Source organism: Lampris incognitus, chromosome 1, assembly GCF_029633865.1.
Source record: "Lampris incognitus isolate fLamInc1 chromosome 1, fLamInc1.hap2, whole genome shotgun sequence".
NCBI lineage: Eukaryota > Metazoa > Chordata > Actinopteri > Lampriformes > Lampridae > Lampris > Lampris incognitus.
The window spans coordinates 110934234-110955409 of NC_079211.1; the positions used below are offsets into that span (position 1 = coordinate 110934234).

At 44.9% G+C, this 21176-nt stretch overlaps 1 protein-coding gene across 1 annotated transcript in view; it reads right to left on the reverse strand.

Moving 5' to 3' along the window:
* The window catches only part of susd2 (sushi domain containing 2), a 65095-nt gene that overhangs the window by 24027 nt on the left and 19892 nt on the right, over positions 1-21176 (reverse strand). The window contains exons 11-12 of the mRNA XM_056278924.1: positions 19743-20021; positions 17408-17584 (exon numbers count right to left, since the gene is read on the reverse strand). Of these exons, the coding sequence (XP_056134899.1) occupies positions 17408-17584; positions 19743-20021 (456 nt within the window). The remainder of the gene's footprint in view (positions 1-17407; positions 17585-19742; positions 20022-21176) is intronic.

Consider the following 21176-nt stretch of genomic DNA (forward strand, 5'->3'; position numbering starts at 1 on the left):
TACCCACACAGGCCTGGAGGGGCGGGACCCAAGTCTGAAGATCTCTCACCGCAGCGGAGGCCGCATCTAGCTGCTGGGTGTGGGAGTTAGTCAGGCGGATCTGTTCGATGAGGGCCGCTCGAAGCGGGCTGGCCGGTATGCTCTCCGTGTCGGCTGGGGTCGTCATGGTCAGTTCGAACTGTCAGGGTTTGTGGAAGACCCCAAGCGCGCGACACCAGACAGAGATGGGGTTAGCCGAAAACTGGCGTACTTTATTCAAACATAGGAAGGCAATGAGCGACAAGGAAAAAACGGAAAGTCCAAGGGGGAAAAAAACTCGCGGGTAATCCAAACGGGAACAGGGCAGGATACTTCCATGGGTAAACCTTGCAAGGGAAAAACATGAACCAAGGGCTGGGATGAGTTCGTAGAGAAAAGGACCGTGAGAGGAGAGTCGCCGCTACTGCGGGGAGGTTACAACATGAACTGACAACGGGCACGTGGGAGGCCACCAAACTTAAGCCCAGCCCTGATGACTAAGCCCGGCCCTGACGAGCCAATTGGCTGCCGGCGTGGGGTGGGCGGGCCACGGCGCGGGGTGGGCGAGCCATAACAGAAATTGGCACAAACGAGGGAGGTTAGTGGTTCTGATTACATGGATCCCCAGGTGTTTAAAGCCAGAGGGGCTCAATTTACCCAATTTCCCCTCAGGGATGAATAAAGCATTCTGATTCTGATTTAAAAGGGTTATCAGAACATTTAAGTTGTAATGTCGGAGCATTGACAGGAAAGCATTCAGTCTTTGAGATATTTACTTTATAGCCTGAGAATGGGCCAAATCTCTGAAGGATGGCTAGAATAGCTGGTATAAAATGGTTTGGATCTGAGACATAAAACAGTAAATCATCAGCGTAAAGTGATATACCCTGAATTCCATGCCCAACCATGATATCCAAGTAAAGATGGGAGAGGACCTTAGAAAGATTGACAAGGGCTCTATTACTAGCACAAACAATAGGGGGGATAAAGGACAACTTTTACAGGTGCCACAAAACAAAGTGGAAGAAACTGGACTGAATGCCATTGGTGGCGATACTAGTTTGTGGAGATGTATAAAGTAAGCGTATCCAGGAAATAATGACATTTCCCAGCCTAAATTTACTTACTACAGTAAACAAGTAATCCCATTCAACACTGCTGAACGCTTTTTCAGCATCAACTGGGATCACTACTGCAGGAGTTGTTGTGGTAGTTGTAGAATCAATAAATCCACCCCCCCTTTTCTCCCCAATTGTACTTGGCCAATTACCCCACTCTTCCGAGCTGTCCCGGTTGCTGCTCCACTAGGGATGTAACGGTTATCGGTTTAATGATTAACCGCGGTAAAATTCCCGACGGTTAGTATTACCGTTTCAAATTTTAATTATCATTAAAACCGTGTTTGATTACCGCGCTTTGAAAACCTAACGGTAAATACTGTCCAGCATCGTCTCTCAGACGCAGGCGCGCAGGCGCAGCAGGCAACGTGGGTTTGTTTTGCCTCAATGAAACATGGAAGGCACAGGCAGTGACGGCGCTCGGGAGATTTTTTCGCCTACTAAGAGGACTAAGTCTGAAGTGTGGTCGTATTTTGGTTTTTATAAGAGTGCTGAGGGAAAACTGATCGAAGAAGGTTACCCTGTCTGCAGAACATGCAGAAAGAACATCGCTGCGAAAGGGGGCAACACCTTTAATCTTACGAGTCATCTCCGTGACCACCATCCACAACTTTACAGCGAATGCAAGGTAAGTTAAATTTTAGCTGAATGCCTGATGTGGGGACGTCGGAATGGGGGAAAATGTCATGGTTTGCAGGTCTAACTTGCTAATAGCTTGTCAATAATGTAAACTTGAGCTTTCATGTTACCAAACGTTACTCTTTGTGAGAGCCGACGGTCCGTCCCACTGGCTAAAGTTAGCTACTCGTGCCACTGGCTAACGTTAGCTACTCGTGCGTAGTACGTTCTTAAGGAAAAGCAAGGAAAAAACCTCCACAGGACTCCGGTGTAAAAATATAACAAAACGAAAATGTATTCCGGTTCCACGGCGAAATCTTCATACAGGAGTAATCAAATAATAATTTCCTAAACTATAACTAAGGCTGGCTATTACTGCCACATTATTACTACGGCTACGGTAAGAAAACTGCATAGCTTCAGTCTCCAAAATCACCGCCGACTCACCACTCACAAATCTAGATGCTTCCTGGTTCACGTACACAGAAATTTGCGCTCTTCCTAAAGTGACAGTAGCCCTAATGTTCAACATGAGCACTGAGTTAAATAAAACTGTTTCATATGCTTATCTATACCAAAACAGCATTCCTAATGCAGATTATATCCAAAGCTATCAATGTAAACATTATAAACATTATTTAAAGTAACTAAGAAAGGCACGAACTGAGAAAGCCCCTTGGATGAGAGGCGAAACGTCTTCACGGATATATACCAAGTCCAGTTGCACTTGATTCAACTCCTTTGGATAACCATGACCTGGATGAATGAGAACATTCACAGACAATGTGAAGAAATTTCTTTTTGGCTGCTGTTTTCTTATTTGCAATGTGCACAAAGTGCAGTTACCTCTCATGGCCACATGGTGACATCTTTAATGCACATTTGTATGGTTTTTTTCATATGTTTACATAAGGAATGTTATTATTTTTATTATTTTAATGTTTATGCAAACAAAAAGTGCTGCTAATTTTATTTGTGGTTTTCAAAATAAAACTTGGTGAAATGATTTCCGTGTGTGTATCAATACTTTTTGAACATTTTCAGCACATTTTAACAATACCGCGATAATACTGATAACTGTGATAATTTTGGTCACTATAATCGTGATATCAAATTTTCATACCGTTACATCTCTATGCTCCACCCCCTCTGCCGATCCGGGGAGGGCTGCAGACTACCAAATGCCTCCTCCGATACATGTGGAGTCACCAGCCGTTTCTTTTCACCTGACAGTGAGAAGTTTCACCAGGGGGACATAGCGCATAGGAGGCTCACGCTATTCCCCCCAGTCCCCCCCCCCCAAACAGGCGCCCCGACCGACCAGAGGAGGGGCTAGTGCAGCAACCAGGACACACGCCCACATCCGGCTTCCCACCCGCAAACACGGCCAATTGTGTCTGTAGGGACGCCCGACCAAGCCGGAGGTAACACGGGGATTCGATCCAGCAATCCCCGTGTTGGTAGGCAATGGAATAAACTGCTATGCTACCCGGACGCCGAATAAATAATAATTAAGATGGTACAGACATTATAGAACAGCTGGCGCCCCTTTATAAATCCGGTTTGTTCATCTGAAACAATAGTTGGGAGGATATTTTCCAACCGATGGGCCAGAGCCTTAGCTAGGATCTTAGCATCCACATTCAGTCTTTGTCTTTTTCTAGAAGCAGACTTATGGAGGCTTGTCTTAAAGTAGGAGGGGGAGAGCCTTGTTGCAGCTATTCCTTATATATAGAATGCAAAAGTGGGGCCGGATAAGCCTGAAATCTTTTAAAAAGTTCAACCGCAAATCCATCAGGGCCAGGCGCTCTATTGCCCTGCATGCTTTTCAGGGCGATGGTGATTTCCGCTAAAGCTAATGGTGGATCGAGTTGTTTAGCAACCTCAGGGTTTACAACAGGGAAATTGAGACTATCTAAGAAAGTGTCAGATGGATATTCAGATTTATATAAAGAAGAATTAAACGAGCAAAAGACAAAGTTGATAGTGGTAGAGTCAATATTCAATGTGCCTTATGAATCTTATCTGAGGGATCATATGAGAGGCTCCCTGGCGGTGTAGTTGGTGAGCCAGGAGCTGGCTTGCCTTATCCTCATGTTCGCAGTATGCGGAACGTGAACGCAAAAGAAGGTGCTCTGCATCAATGGTTGTGATGAGATCAAATTCAGTCTGTAAATCAACACGACGTTTGTGTAAACTGGGACAGTGGCAAGTAGCAAGTTGTTGATCCAATTTACTAATGCTGATAGAGAGCTCTTGTAGTTTGTCTTTACGGGTTTTATTCAAACATGCAGAGTAGGAGATGATTTGACCCCGTAGCTATGCTTTCAGTGATTCCCATAGCAGTGAGCAAGAGACATGTTCCGTCTTGTTCTGATTTATAGCAATAAAGTCATCAATTGAGGCTGCGATAAATTTATTGGATTTATCGCCTGACAAAAGCAAAGTATTGAACCTCCATAATACTGAGTACCGGGGTTGTGAGGAAAACTCAATATCCAAAGAAAGACGGGCATGGTCAGAGATGACAATAAGATGGTATCTAATGGTCAACACACTGGAAATTAGTTTGGCATCAATGAAATAATAATCGTAGAAAAAGACTGATGCATGTGTGAAAAGAAGGAAATATTCCTTGATACGGAGGTTATAGAATCTCCACGGATCAATACAAATCATTCTTAGACATGAAATCAGAAACAGCTCTTCCGTTGCCTACCAACACGGGATCGTCGGATCGAATCCCCGTGTTACACTCCGGCTTGGTTGGGCGTCCCTACAGACACAATTGGCCGTGTCTGCGGGTAAAAAGCCTGATGTGGGTATGTGTCATGGTCGCTGCACTAGCGCCTCCTCTGGTCGGTCGGGGCGCATGTTTGGGGGGGGGCTGGGGGAATAGCGTGAGCCTCCCACACACTACATCCCCCTGGTGAAACTCCTCACTGTCAGGTGAAAAGAAGTGGCTGGCGACTCCACATGTTTCGGAGGAGGCATGTGGTAGTCTGCAGCCCTCCCCAAATCGGCAGAGGGGGTGGAGCAGTGACCGAGACGGCTCAAAAGTGTGGGGTAATTGGCCCAGACGGAATTGGGGATAAAAAGGGAGGTTAATAAAAAAAAAAATAAAGATAGTATACAACTCATTTCATCGTCATTGATCAAAGTGAATGATTTCAATAAACCAGTATCAAACAACGTTAACAATATAAAACAGATTTATTTATTTATTTATTTGACGAAAAGGTTTTCACTTTTAATTAAATAATTAAATTTTTTAATAAAACACAGAGTTTGGCATCAAATGCCTGGCCTGCGGGTGGCGGCAGCACAATAACTCATTTGTGGGGGCATGGCCCGCGAATGCTTCCCCTGCCTGTCTGTCTATCTGCCCATCTGTCTCTCTCTCGCTCTCTCTCTCTCTCCTCTCTCTCTCTCTCTCTCTCTCTCTCTCTCTCTCTCTCTCTCTCTCTCTCTCTCTCTCTCTCTCTCTCTCTCTCTCTCTCTCTCTCTCTCTCTCTCTCTCTCTCTCTCTCTCTCCTCTCTCTCTCTCTCTCTCTCTCTCTCTCTCTCTCTCCCTTACACTCACACACACACACACACACACACACACCAGCCTCTTCTTGCTGACCAATAAAAGGGGTTTGGCGGTGCAGGCAAAAGCTAGATACCACTTAGGGAAAAAAACTCCAACTCGTAGGTGAAGCCTCAACACTCTAAAAACACATGCACTGACCAAAACCACAATCACAAACTGATGGCAAAGCTGCTTAAGTGTGTGTGTGTGTGTGTGTGTTTAAGAGAGAGTGTGCGTGACAGAGAGAGGGGAAGAGAAGGTGGACTAGTAATGCACAGCCTAGCCTATTGCACGTGATGTTTCTGTAAATCACTGACAACTTAATCCCCGTGTCTGCATGCGGCATCCTCCCACAGTCCAAAGACATGCAGGTCAGGTAGATCAGCTGTACTAAATTGTCCCTAGGTATGAGTGTGTGTGTGTGTTGGCCCTGTGTGATGGTCTGGCGGCCTGTCCAGGGTGTCTCCGCACCTACCGCCCAACGCCTGCTGGGATAGGCTCCAGCGTCCGCGACCCTGAGAGCAGGATATGCGGTTCAGATAATGGATGGATGGATGGATACTGGATGAATGGACTTATAACTTACTCTGAATGCTGCTTTGCCTACTGTTGACCCACCCAGCCCGAACCTGGATATTTTCTAGCAAGAACGCGTGGGAACCCGTGGGAACCCGCGGCTTGTGGGTCGACCCACGCATCGCTACAGGACAGTAGCTTAGCAAAGTTCTGCTAGTCAGCTTCCTTGGTCAGTAAGTCCTGTGCAGACACTGAGCAGAGATAGGAAATATAAGGCTTAACACGGCAGCAGCAGCAGGAGCAGGAGCAGGAGCAGCAGCAGCAGCAGCAGCAGCAGCAGCAGCAGGAGCAGGAGCAGGCGCAGGAGCAGCTCCGGCACATAAAAGTGTCTGGAGTAATTAGACTCAACTTCAACAGCTAACCTTTCCTGTGGTCTCAGACCCTGGGGCCATATTGTATGTGTATGTGATGTGTGTGTATGAGTGAGTATGCAAGTGTGCAGTGGATGTCTACGGGCATGTGCATGTCTGTATCCTTGTGTGTTTTCCTGTGCATGTGTTTAAATGCGAGTGTGTGGATGGTAGATGTGCATGTGTGTGTATGTGCTAGTCTTATCAATTAAGCAGTGTGTGAGCCCATCTGAATCCTGCCTCCAACACGCACCACCCAGGTGCAACTGGTGCATGAAAGAGCTCACGCACATATACCCGAGGGATAATGCTGTTAAACTCATTTTTAGGGCCCTTAAAGTTGAGGCATTACACACACAAAAAAAGGGTTGAAGTCTGAGCATTTACTGCTCAAGTACACAATTCAAGTGCATCGCTGGGAGATCAAATGCACTTAAAGAGAAAGCCCGGAGAGCTTTCCATGCAATGAAAAGAAAATTCTATAAAACAGACATCCAGTTAAATCTGGTCCAAAATCTCTGACAGTGTCCTCCTGCCCATTGCAGTATATGGAAGTGAAGTATGGGGTCCACTCAGTCAGCAAGACTACACTAGATGGGACAAACATCCAATAGAAGCCCTGCCATGCAGAATTCTGTCGAAAATTGCTAAACGTACAAAGGAAAACACCAACAAATGCATGCAGGGCAGAATTAAGATCCCTTAAAGATCACTTAAATTCTGGATGCACCTTAAATTAAATCCCCACCACACACTGCAATTTAAAGCATTCCAAATCCAAGAGCTAAGAAGAATCCCCTCAGTCAGCTGGTTGTGAAACCAAATGACCCCGTAACCACTAACATAGATGAGTTTCAGACCAGCACTGCTCACCAACCACAGATTAGAGTAAACCGCATCATCACACAATGCAACAACTCATATCTGGAACACAGAAACCAAATTACAACACAAATCAGAATGTTATTGGTCCCTAAAAAGAGAACACAAACTGGCTGACTATCTGTCCACTGTCAGAGACAGTAAGCAGAGACACGTCCTTACCAAGTACAGACTCACTGACCACAGTCTAGCCACTGAAAAGGGCAGACACACAAAACACCTCGGCTACCAAAAGAGCAAAGAATATGTGGTCACTATACGGCAGGTGAGGTCAAAACAGAGATGCACTTCCTGCTAAATTGTGAGAAATTCCAGAACATAAGAGAAAAATACAGGAGAAATTTGAAAACCAGATTCCGAATTTTCTACTCCGGGATGAGAAAGAACAATGGATGCTTATTTTAGGAGAGGGTCGAAGGTCACACCTTGCGACACAATATGTATCAGAATGCCATAACCTGAGGGTCAGTGAGTGACCAAAACACTGTCAATTACTTTTCCAATTACTGTCAGTTGCTATTGAATTGAATTGAATTGAAGTGAATTCAATTCAATTCAATTCAAAAGGGCCAAGCAAGTGTTACAGGACACATTCTATCCATTATGCTGCTTTGGAGTCAAGCACAGTGACCTTTCATAGTTTCTTTCACACTATTTACACTTTTCATTGGGGGTGACGAAGAAGGAAAGGATTAGGAACAAGTATATTAGAGGGACAGCTCAAGGTGGATGGTTTGCAGACACAGCAAGATAGGCAAGATTGAGATGGTTTGGACATGTGTGGAGGAGAGATGCTGGGTATATTGGGAGAAGGATGCTGAATATGAAGCTGCCAGGGAAGAGGAAAAGAGGAAGGCCAAAGAGGAGGTTTATGGATGTGGTGAGGGAGGACATGCAGGTGGCTGGTGTGACAGAGGAAGATGCAGAAGACAGGAAGAAATGGAAATTGGTGATCCGCTGTGGCGCCCCCTAACAGGATCAGCCGAAAGTAGTAGTAGTAGTAGTAGTAGCGGTAGTAGTGGTAGTAGTAGTAGTGTGTTCTATTATAGCAGGTGTCTGAAATTCAGATTTGACCAGAAATGTAAAGCACTTTGAGTGGCTGTTGCAGCTAGAAAAGCGCTATATAAAATGCAACTTGATTATCATGCTGCAGATTTTCTTAAAATCATGGTCAAGCTGGGACAGTACTTCTGTTAACCCGGTGAGGGACAGGTAGATCTGGAAGAGACGTACAGAGAGAGAAGGCGAGAGAGTGAGTCAAGGGCAGACAGAGAGAGACAGCAAAATATTTAGAAAGAGCTAGAAATACAAGAAAGCTGGTGACAGAGTGAGAGTAGGAAAGTTTCATAGAGAGGGAAAGATGGAGAGTGACAGCCAAATGGTAAGAGAGACAGAGAACACCAGAGTCACAAAGAGAGGGAGAGAAAGAAAAGGATTATTTGTGAGAGCTCCAACCAATTATTTCTCATCCCTGCTTCAATCCAGCAAGCACTTTGGACTGAAGGTGAGAGGCAACTCCGACATACTGGAAAGGAAAATAACGCAAGATATGATGTGCAAGAGCAGAAGATGAGAGAGGTCAGGGACGCCTGTTATGTTGACCTTCCTCAGACCCTGGAGGACTTTGCTCATCCACACTTCATAAAGACGGCGGTGCCGGCAAGGACGTGACTGGCTTAAATTTCTCCAGCTGCTCTTGGCTGGCATTTCCCCGGCTCCTCCTGTATACGCAACCTGCCTTCACCAAGCAGTCTCTCGTTCGCTCTCTCTTCCCTTTCTCTCGTTCCCCCTCATCTGCTGAATCCCGAGCATATCTCTGGAGAGGTCTGGAGGCGGTGAATTGAGTCAGCCCTTGTCTTTCAACTCGCATCTCTTTTTCATGTTGAAAACCCGCTCGTTCACCCCCACCCCCCACCCCATCACTTAACTCTCTCTATCCCTGGCAGCTGTCACCTTCCCTTTAATCACTTTCTTCTCCTTTGTGCGTGGAACTCTATTAATATTACAGCACGCCATCATGGCAGGGAGATGCGTTTACTGGTATGTGTCTGAACCCCTGCCTGGGCTATTGTTTTTCAGAAGACCGTGATGAGGCCCAAGGGAGCTAGTAAATTCGAGAAACCTTTGCTTCTCGAGTCGCCTCCATCCGTGTTTATACTCAGTCAGATCAAAAACATTCCAAGGACTTTATACCTCCCCCCAGCACATCCACCCTCACCTCCCCAGACGGAGACGTTTAGAATTGATCATCGGGAGACACACAGCTTTGTGCAGCTGTTAAAGGGCCTATTAACAACCGCGTGTTTTTTAATGGCGGCAAATCGACTCTGCATAGTTGTAGTCCACTGACTTCCGGTTTTTCTACCGCAGCGGTCATACCGGTTTCCTGTTTGTTGGCGTGTGCTATTGACGATGGCACATTCTTCGCGATGCCTGCGAGATCTACAATGGATAAATGTCAACCACATGCAACAGAATTGTCGACAAACTTTTACCGGCACCTTCCAGCAAAAGGGTGAAAAGTTTCAAGTTGTACAAGTTACGTCCACAATAGCTTTGCTTGCAGTCACGTAATTCTGGTGACGCGCGAAATTCAGATGGAGGGCAGGAAGTGAAAAGCAGAATGGACGAGCAGGAAGAAAGCCCGAACTGTGCTAGTTTAAAGAGTAAGGAAAAAGTTAAGCTACATAAACACAGCCACATAAAACTGCTTCACCTTTCACCAAGTGGTCACTGCACACAAGCTCATTATCCGACTCCACCGCTCCCGGCCGCAGACGGCGGTTCCAAGCCATTTTTTCCGGCGTTTTCGGTCTGTTTCTTGTATTTCCGCCCCTTACGAACAACAATTTTTGGTAGTCGATAAACACTCCTCGTAGTTTCTCAGTTTAATCGATGTGAGCAACCGGCATTCTGAGTTTGTGATGGTGCTTCCTATGTAGAAAATCACTTCCTGCCCTCCAGCTACAAGTTCGCGCGTCATATGCAAACAAGCTATTCCATCCATCCGTCCGTCCGTCCTCATAATTGTGGACGTTACTTTTCACCCGTTTGCTGGTAGACGCAGGTGAAAGTTTGTCGACAGTTCTGTGCATGTCGTTGACATTTATCCATGACAAATCTCGCAAGCATCGTGAAAAACGTGCCATTGTCAACAGAGCGCGCCAACAAACAGGAAACTGGTATGACCGCTGCAGTAGAAACCGGAAGTCAGTGGACTACAGTTATGCACAGAGCTGATTGTTAATCCGTTTTGTTTTCGGTGATGGGATGCATTCCCGCAGTGATCCACACTGGCGGGGAACTTTCCCCTCACCTCAAGCTGACAGGTGGCGTGTCAACGGTGGCTTGTTGAGGTCGAGTTGGGAAGAGGACAAACCGGATGCGGTGGCCCTTTGTTGTAGCGCAGCAGCAGGCTGTCTGTCATCATCTAAACTGAGAGCTATGGTTTTCAGCCTAGGCCACTGAGCCTGCTCGTCATGTTGAGATGACTCACAGTGAGCGGAGGAGAAATTATCTCAGGCACTTCCTGCCAGCTCTGCATTTGGTGTTGTTTACACAGCCACAGGTAACATCTGAATGGGTGGTGGTAACAGCTCATGCAACACCTGCTGCCGTGCTCCTGAGGTCATGTTGTCAAGTTGTTAATGCTTATTTGTCTAATGACAGTGGCAAAGCAAGTGTGATTATCCTGTCGCGCTGCAAAAAATACTCTGCGTATTTATGTAAGTGTGTGTGTTCGTTTTTCCAACCCAATGGGGCCCAATGGTCCCCAATGGTCCCTTTACGATAGGAAAACCAGAAACCACCTACTTTGTGGGGCCATTTCATGGGGGCCTCACAAGGAAAATTGTCTATTTTAGGGTAAGGGCTTGGTTTTAGGTTTAAGGCTAGAATTAGTGTTAGGTTAAGGTTAGAGTGAGGGTTAAGGTTAGGCGTGAAGTTTGTGTGGTTAAGGTTAGGGTTAAGGGCTAGGGAATGAATGTAGTCAATGAGGGGTCCACACAAGGATAGATTTGTGAGGATGTGTGTGTGTGTGTGTGTGTGTGTGTGTGTGTGTGTGTGTGTGTGTGTGTGGTGTGTGTGTGTTGGGTCTAAAACCACCATATAATGTGAAAATGGCCTGTCACCATGCGGCTAGGGAGAGATCTGGACCCGTGCAGCAATGCCAGAAAAGAATGATAAACCAGTGCAGGAGCACAGTGTGTTTTCGCATGCACAGCACTTGAACTGGAGGCAACTGAGAATTCAAACTCGGCATTTGAAAACATTATGAAGCCTCTTTGGTTGACTCATGAAAGATGAATGCCTGCCTTAACAACTGCCATTCATCTCAAGAGCTTTGCAGTACCAGGTGATGAAACTAATGTGGTTGCATGATGGAAGTGTGTGTGTGTGTGTGTGTGTGTGTGTGGGGGGGGGGTCATGTTCTATTATGTCCAGCTGTTACCTAGTGGTTACATGGAGTGGTGGCGGGCCTCCAGATCTGATAGATGAATTCTATTTGTCCATGATAGCCATCAAGAGGAAGTCTTTGTGTGTAGCACCAACAAGTAGCGGATGGAGAACTGGGCCGAAGCCATGACAGGTTGAACTAAAGACCAGGGAAGAAAAGGTGGTCCTCAAGTCGAGTGTCTTTCTTTCTCTGGCTCTTCATAAATTACTGTGGACACTACTGGCCTGTCAATGAGACGAAATGTTGCAGGAAATACCTCATCAATATAGCTGTCTATTTACATATGGGATAGGCTCCAGCATCCCCGCGACCCTGAGAGCAGGATAAGCGGTTTGGATAATGGATGGATGGACGTTATCTCATACTAACAGCTCAACACGGTTCAAAAACTAAAGACAACAATTTAATGGGGAACATTGCCATCTGCTGGTTGCAACTGGGAACTACAATACTCAGCCAGTTGATGGAGAATGTTGAATTGGATGGACTATTACAGCAGACTAACCCAGGTGGTTTGCATTTCAGACATTAAAGCGTGCTGCCCAGCCATTTACAACTTTATTGCTGACAGCAGCTGAGAACAGAGAGACCTCCTCTTTCAAACAGGCTGGCTGCAAAGAACACAGAGACCTCCTCCTCTTTCAAACAGGCTGGCTGCAAAGAACACAGAGACCTCCTCCTCTTTCAAACAGACTGGCTGCAAAGAACACAGAGAGACCTCCTCTTTCAAACAGGCTGGCTGCAAAGAACACAGAGAGACATCATCTTTCAAACAGACTGGCTGCAAAGAACCCAGAGAGACCTCCTCTTTCAAACAGACTGGCTGCAAAGAACACAGAGACCTCCTCCTCTTTCAAACAGGCTGGCTACAAAGAACACAGAGACCTCCTCCTTTTTCAAACAGGCTGACTGCAAAGAACACAGAGAGACCTCCTCTTTCAAACAGGCTGGCTGCAAAGAACACAGAGAGACCTCCTCTTTCAAACAGGCTGGCTGCAAAGAACAGTTTAAAATTTTCAAGCTGTATTTCTGGAGTAGGATGGATGGATGGATGGATGGATGGATTGCTATATAAATACAATCTATCCATCCTATTCCAGAAATACAGCTTGAAAAATTATAAACTAAACATTATTCAAAATGGCAATGTTTTATCTGTTTTGTAGCTTAACTGTTTCCTTAGTTGTACATTTGGATCCTGGCTTATAATCACATATCACTTTGTAGCTGACAGGAATTAGACCGAGGTCTGTAAACTGGGTTCAAGGGCAGACCCCCACCTGTTACCCTGACTAACGAGCAGACACACAGTCAGATTACTTATCGGTCTATCATGGGTGACACCCTCATCACAGCCTATGACCCCCCCCACCCACCCCCAGATGTCTAGACGTCTTTAAAAGAGCCTCCAGATTTACATACAAATAAAAAGAAAGTGAACGGTGAGCGCATGATATGTTTCTTCATTGGTTTGAAAAGTTGAAGAATGTCCCCGTCACGTGTATTTGCACTGAATTATAAAGGAAATAAAAAACCAAAATGGTTCTCAACCCAGTCCTCAGGGACCCCCTGTACTGCTGGTTTTCTGTCCCGCCAGGTAGGTAGTTAAATTCTCCTGGTGTGATTGGATGGCTGGAATACCTGAACCAGCAGGACAACTTAATTAGCTACCTGCTGGGATGGAAAACCAGCAGTACAGGGGGGTCCCTGAGGACTGGGTTGAGAACCATGAAGGGGTCGCAGTGGCTCAGCAGGGACAGCAGGTTGTCTAGGACCTTAAGGGTTATCGGTTCGATCCTTGGTTCCTCTGGCAAAAATGTCGAGGTGTCCATGAGCAAGACACCTAATCCCTATCTGCTCCCGATGAGCTGGCTGTTATGTAGTGATGTGCGGGATATTTTCTGGTAAGCGCGGGTCGACCCACAACCCACTGTGGGTCGACCCGCGCTTACTAGAAAATATCCTGGGTTCTGGCGGGCAGGTCAAAAACGGACAAAGCAACGTTCCAAATAAGTTATACATATCTTACAGAAATATTGTGTGTAATAGGCTAGGCTGTGCATTACTAGTGTACCTTCTCCACCCCCTTTCAACTTCAAATTCAAAAGTGCTTTATTGGCAAGACAAAGCACTCATTACAAACAAGAAATGCGAACATTTACCAGACATATACATATACATAGACAGATACAAGAAATCAGAACATGTACGGGTGCAGTATAAAAACCAGACTGGTAATCAGTTACCAGTAACTATCTATTATTGAACTATTGTTGTTATTATTATTCCAACCATCCATTATACAAACCACTTGTCCTGCTCTCAGGGTTGTGGGAGGCAGGGAGACACCCTGGACAGGCCGCCAGTCCATCACAGGACCCAAACACACACACACACACACACACACACACCCCTACAATTTAGTGATTCACCTGACCTACATGTCTTTGGACTGTGGGAGGAAACCGGAGCACCCGCAGGAAACCCACACAGATATGGGGAGAACATGCAAACTCCACAAAGAGGATGACCCGGGATGCCACTATTATTATCATAATTTATTTTAATTTTACTTTATTTAAAGCAGTGGGATAGTTGGGACGACTGTATCTGTGTGCGTGCATGTGCATTTATAAGTCTCTGTGGGCTTGAGTGTGTGTGTGTGTGTGTGTGTGTGTGTGTGTGTGTGTGTGTGTGTGTGTGTGTGTGTGTGTGTGTGTGTGTGTGTGTGTGTGTGTGTGTGTGTGTGTGTGTGAGCGTGAGCCCCCCCCCCCAGCTTTGTCATCAGTTTGTGATTGTGGTTTTGGTTAATGCATGTGTTTTATAGTGTTGAGGCTTCACCTACGAGCTTGTTCCATAAGTGGTATCCGTAGCTTTTGTTTTCACCGCTATACTCTTTTTGGGGTCAGAAGAGGTATATGTATGTGTGTGTGTGTCTGTGTCTGTGTGTGTGTGTGAGTGAGAGAGAAAGAGAGAGACAAAGTTCATGTCCTTAGTAAACCCAGATAGCAAAATTGCTGTGGTCTGGACCCGTCCCACACCAGACACTTTCATCCGGCTCACATACCATGTGGAATGGTGGCACTTGGGCGGTCCGCTCCTGTTTGCCAGATCTGGGCCAGAACCAAGCCATAGCAATGCTGCATGTACCACATATTTTCCAAAGGTGGCCCATATTTGTTTTGTGATATTTGGGCCATATTCACCATTTACCACACGGGCCACTTCAGGGTCACATCCAGATTACATGTTGCCGAGAGCACTGCATCTTCGCCAAAAAAGGCCCACATGTGATTTGGCGTATTTGGGCCATATTTGCTATTATACATGTGGGCCACTTCAGGCTCACATCCATTTTGTCAGGGCCAGAAGAAGGCCATCAGTGCCGCATCAGTGCCTGAAGTGGCCCATATCCGGATGCTATCTGGGAAGGGTTACTTGTTTTGATGTTACTCAACTATAAAGATCACCATTCGAACAATTTGTCTGTTTATTTAGCAGCCTGGACCCAGACACTATTAGATTGAGATACAATAGGCTATGCCTTGCAATCAGTGTATTATGCTGAGCAAACAGCCCAGAAACCAAATAGTACAACACTGTTCACTTAGCTGTAGCCCCGGCTAAATTTGGAAGTTTGTGGGTCGGGTGGTTAATTAACGAATATTTATATAGTTTAGTAAATTGGGCGGTGCAGATTGGCTCTCATAACAGGTCGTTAAGTGAGGGTATTAAAAAAAAACCTACTAACATGGGGATCGCTGGTTCGAATCCCCGTGTTACCTCCGGCTTGGTTGGGCGTCCCTACAGACACAATTGGCGTGTCTGTGGGTGGGAAGCCAGATGTGGTATGTGTCCTGGTCGCTGCACTAGTGCCTCCTCTGGTCGGTTGGGGCACCTGTTCAGGGAGGGGGAACTGGGGGGAATAGCGTGATCCTCCCATGCACTACGTGCCCCTGGCGAAACTCCTCAGTCAGGTGAAAAGAAGCGGATGGCGACTCCACATGTATCGGAGGAGCCACATGGTAGTCTGCAGCTCTCCCCAGATCAGCAGAGGGGGTGGAACAGCGACTGTGATGGCTCAGAAGAGTGGGGTAATTGGACAGGTACAATTGGAAATTGGGAAGAAAAAAAGGGGGGAATCCCCCCCCCAAAAAATGTTGATAATGTACATAGGTACTTTTTCATAGATAATGTTGGATGATCTCAGTTAACAACAAACTTATCTGGCTGTCAATAACATAAACATTGATTTCATTTATGAACAATAACAGTGATTTCAACAGTTTGCATTGTGGTTTTAGAGCACTTTATAGTACTGAGACAGCTCTATTTAAGGTCACTAATGACCTACTGCTGACTGCAGACAGAGGTGACTGCTCGATTTTAGTTCTTTTAGACTCAAGTGCTGCCTTTGACACAGTCAATCACAGTATACTGGCATCAAGGGCTCGGCTCTTAAGTTATTACGCTCTTACCTCACCAACAGAACTTTTTCTGTTGTTCTGGGTATCTCTACTTCCTCGATGGCTCAGTTGAGTTGTGGTGTCCCTCAAGGCTCAGTTCTTGGCCCCCTTTCTGTTTTCTCTACACACGCTGCCCCTTGGCCAGGCCATTCAAAATCACGATGTGTTTTACCATTTTTTATGCTGACAACATTTAGTTATACATGCCACCAAAACCCACAGATCCTAGCGCCCTAGCAAATCTCACAACTTGCCTCTCTGACATTAAATCCTGGATGTCAGAAATTTTTCTTAAATTTAATGATGATAAGTCTGAGGTTATTCTGTTCGGTCTCCCAAATTCCATCAGCCCTTTTGGTACTAATCTTGGTGGTCTGCCAGGTAGTCTTAAGCAGGCTGCTAGGAATCTTGGAGCAATATTCAATGCTAACCTTGGTTTTGATAATCAAATCAAACATGTTGTTCAGTCATGCTTTCTCCAATTCAAGGTAATCTCTGAAATTAGGTCATTTTTATCAATTGCCAATCTGCAAAAAGTTGTAAATACTTTTATCTATTCTCGGTTTGAATATTTCAACGCACTTTACTCAGTTATCAGCAAAGGCTCCCTCCACCATCTGCAATTGGTACAAAACGCTGCTGCTCGACTCATTATCAGGACAAAGAGGCATGACTGTATCACTTCTGTGCTTGCCTCCCTACACTTTTATATCCCTGTTATATATTGATTTTAAAACTTTATTGCTCACCTGTAAGGCCTTAATTGGTCTTGCTCCTACAAACATTTGTGATTTACTGACCTGGTATACACCCTCTCGACCATTAAGAGTTGCAAATGGAGCCCTGCTGGTTATTCCCAGGTCCCGGTTTGTCACAAAGGATGATCAGGCTTTTGCTGTTAAAGCCCCCACACTATGGAACTCTCTTCCTATTGAACTAAGACAAACCAAGTCTCTGGCTTCTTTTAAATCTCATCTTAAAACTTGTCTTTTTGTGAAAGCTTTTGCAAATGTTTGATATTTGTTTTTATTTATTCATATGGGTTTCATTTTTACTCTTACTTATTTGATCTTATTCTTAGTTTTGCCTTGTCTGGTTTTATTTCTTTGTAAAGCACTTTGTAACATTGTCTTATAAAAGTACTACATAAATAAAGTTAATTATTATTATTATTATTATTATAAATATCAACTTTTGTCATTATTATAATATTGGTTCTTTTTTTTTCTTTGTTTCTTTATAAATGTGCATTTTCCCCAGCAACAACAATAGCAATAACACAGCGTGTATGCTGCAATCTTGGGTTTGATCATATAAGCAAACCTTGGCTTTGGTTGTACATTTGCACGCACCTTTCAGACAGTGCGGCTGCACCCCGGTCCATGTCCCGTCCTCCAGGCAGGTGCGCTGAGAGGAACCGTATAATTTGAAACCTTCATTACAGGAGAAGTCAAGCACTGTTCCCTCGAGGTAGCTCGTCCCGTTCTTTTTCCCATTCCTGGGAGTGGGCAGCCATCCACAGGACACCACTGAAAAGCATCAGTAAGATGTTTTAAAATCTGTATCCTGTCTTCAATAGAGGCATCTAAAACAGGTATGGAAAAATAATTAGGTGACTTTTCAACAAGTAAGCTTTAGTTTCTTTTGTCACTACTATTTTTATTCTTGTGAAAAACAATTATAGCAAACCTGTAATGAATATTAAGCATACTACACCACTGGATTCTTATTAGAATTTAAGAAACGCTGCACAAAACCTTAAAGAGAACTACTGTAATAGTCTTAAAGGTTTACTTTTAGGACTATGTTAGAATTACTACAGTAATACATTCTATTGCTATAGTAATAAAAGTCAACTTCCCAGAATGCGACTCAGAATCAGATTTATGGCCATGTAAGTTTTTAAACACATGGAGTTTCACTCTGATTTCGTGGCTGTCAGTGTATCTAACATAGAATAACAACACAACAACAACTTAGATTTGTATAGCGCAGCACAACAATCTTCAGATATATACACAAGGAGTGACTATATACAGGTGCAATGGTATAGAGAATATATCAGAGATGCTGAAATAAATGTTAACAAGTTACTTACATACATGCCTGAGGTAGATAGACATGACAGAGTGTACTGGTATATGTACAGTATAAACAACATGGCTGAATTTATTTGACAATGTGGCGGCCTATACAGGGTGTCTCCCTGCCTGCCACCCAATGACTGCTGGGATAGGCTCCAGCATCCCCATAACCCTGAGAGCAGGATAAGTGGTTTGGATCATGGATGGATGGATGGATGGATGTTAAGTGTTCATTTGAATGACAGCCCGTGGAAAAAAACTTTTTATTTCTGGTTGTTTTGGGGAACAGTGCTCTGTAGCGCCTAACAGAGCAGAGGAGTTGGAACAGGTTGTGACCAGGGTGTGATAGATCTGTAGTGATGTTGCCTGCCCATTCCTGAATCTGGAGGTGTAGAAGTCTTGAATGGAAGGGGGCGTCTGGGTGGCGTGGCGGCCTGACTGGAGGGCAGATTGGCACCAATGATTTTCTCTGCAGACTTAACTGTCTGTTGTTGTCTGTCCCTGTCCTGTTTGGTGGCTGAACCAAACCAGACAGTGATGGATGTGCAGAGGACAAACTGGATTATTGCAGTGTAGAACTGAATCAGCAGTTCCTGAGGCAGGTTGAACTTTCTGAGCTGGTGGAGAAAGTACATCCTCTGTTGGGCCTTTTTGATGACTGTGTCTTATGTTGTATGCACACTAGGTCCTGGGAGATTGTAGAACCCAGAAATCTGTAGATTTTCACCGCAGACACCATGCTGTTGAGTATGGTGGGGGGGGGAGCAGTGTTGGCAGGCTCCTCCTTAAGTCCACTGTCATCTTCACTGTTTTGAGTGTGTTCAGCTCCAGGTTGTTATGGCTTCACCAGAGGGCCAGCTGATCAACCTCTCATGTATATGCAGACTCATCACCATCCCGGATAAGGCCATTGATGGTTGTGTGCCGTCTGCAAATTTCAGGGATTTAACAGACGGGTCACCTGAGGTGTAGTCATTTGTGTAGAGGGAGAAGAGTAGAGGGGAGAATACACATCCCTGGGGAGCGCCAGTGCTGATTGTCCGGGTGCTGGATGTGATTTTCCCCAGCCTCATCAGCTGCCTCCTGTCTGTCAGGAAGTTTTTAATCCACTGGCAGCTGGGGCCTGGTACAGTGAGCTGGGTGAATTTTGAGTGGAGGATATCTGGGACGACGGTGTTGAACACTGAGTTAAAGTCCACAAACAGAAACCTTGCATGTGTCCCTGGGAAGTCGAAGTGTTGGAGGATGTAGTGCAAGCCCATGTTGACTGCATCCTCCACTGACCTGTTTGCTCGGTAGGCAAACTGCAGGGGGTCGAGCAGGGGCCTGTGATTTCCTTCAGGTGGGCCAGCACCAGTCTCTTGAAGGATTTCATGACCACAGACAGAGGTAAGGACATATTATACAAAATCTTAAAAGAACCATATTCAAATGAGATTAATATACTTGGTTTTTGTAAGGGTTGTGCACTGTAGAATTGAATTAGTAACTCAGTCCCTAAGAGAACACACAAGCTGATGACAGAACTCTATGTTACGGTTTTAGGCACTAATGACAATGGATAACTGTCAACATTCAGTATAAAAGTATCATCATGTAGCACCTTGCTCCAAGTCTTGCATTAGGGCCTCGTGACTCTGGTAGGCCCTGAGCGTGGCATTTCCCTGGGCCAAGCTGCGAGAGGTCAGCGTGTCGTATTTGCAGAACTGCGCCCCATTCCCGTAACACATCTTTAACATGTCTGCTACCAGGGGGTCATCGGGTGTCTCGGGGAGAGAAAAGGCGGGAATGAAGGTGGTGTCATGCTTTGGAGGATAGTAGTAAGTATCAAAAAGATACTTTGAGTCGTACGTGAAAAGGGATGTCTCCTTTGAAATGTTCCCTGCAGACACAAGCCAAACAGAACAAGACATGAAGATGAATCAACATGTTGGCTATGCCAGAGCAGCTATCACAGGTAAAAACCTTCAGTACTGAGAAAACATTGATCCAAAGTCAAAGTAGGTTGAATCAGTTCATCTGGATACAGCGTTTATTGACAGATACATTCCATCACTCAATTAAATGACCTCTTCAGTCTAAACTGACTGCAGGTATCCCCACCCCTTATAAACAATACAGTGCCTAATGACCGAAACTAACGACCAGTTTCGTGATCAAATGTGGGTGTGGCCATTAACTAGAGTTTCGATGGCCATGTGTACTCTGGCACCATCTTACAATGCTGTAATTGCAACAATCCCTAATCCTCTGCGAATAGTACACATGATCAATGGTCACACCCATATTTGCATATGAAACGGGTCATTGGTTTCGGTCATTAGGCACTGTGTTGTTTAGAAGGGTGGGGATACCTGCAGTCAGTTTAGACTGAAGAGGTCACTTAGTTGAGTGATGAAATGTATCCGTCAATAAACGTTGTATCCAGATGAACTGATTCAACCTACTTTGATTTTCTTACCTGAATTATTGAACATGTATCAAGACATCGATCCAAAGATATATAAAACTAAACTGTCAAAAGCAGTTATACCCAAGAAGTTGTTCTTTACTGTTATTATGGGTTGGACAGTGATGTAATGAGGTGTAAAGAGTAGCATCTCGACATTGTGCAATGTGACCCAATAAGTACGGAATGTCATACTTATTTGGCAATGTTTTAATTAATGTGTAGAGTTAGCACAGTTGGAAGGTGTCTTTGATCAACCAAACTGTGCGTCTGAAAGTCCCTTTGTAGAAAACAGAGTAGCTAGCAGTATGAGAAGATACAGTACAAGTTACATTATGTGTAACACTACACAAGAGTAGGAGTTAACTTGGTTTCAAGGTGTCTTTGATCAACCAAACTGTGCGTCTGAAAGTCCCTTTGTAGAAAACAGAGTAGCTAGCAGTATGAAAAGATACAGTACAAGTTACATTATGTGTAACACTACACAAGAGTAGGAGTTAACTTGGTTTCAAACTAGAACGAAATTGCAAGAAAACAGTGTAGCTAGTCAACTGAATGCAGCCATGCAACAAAATCATCACTCTGTTA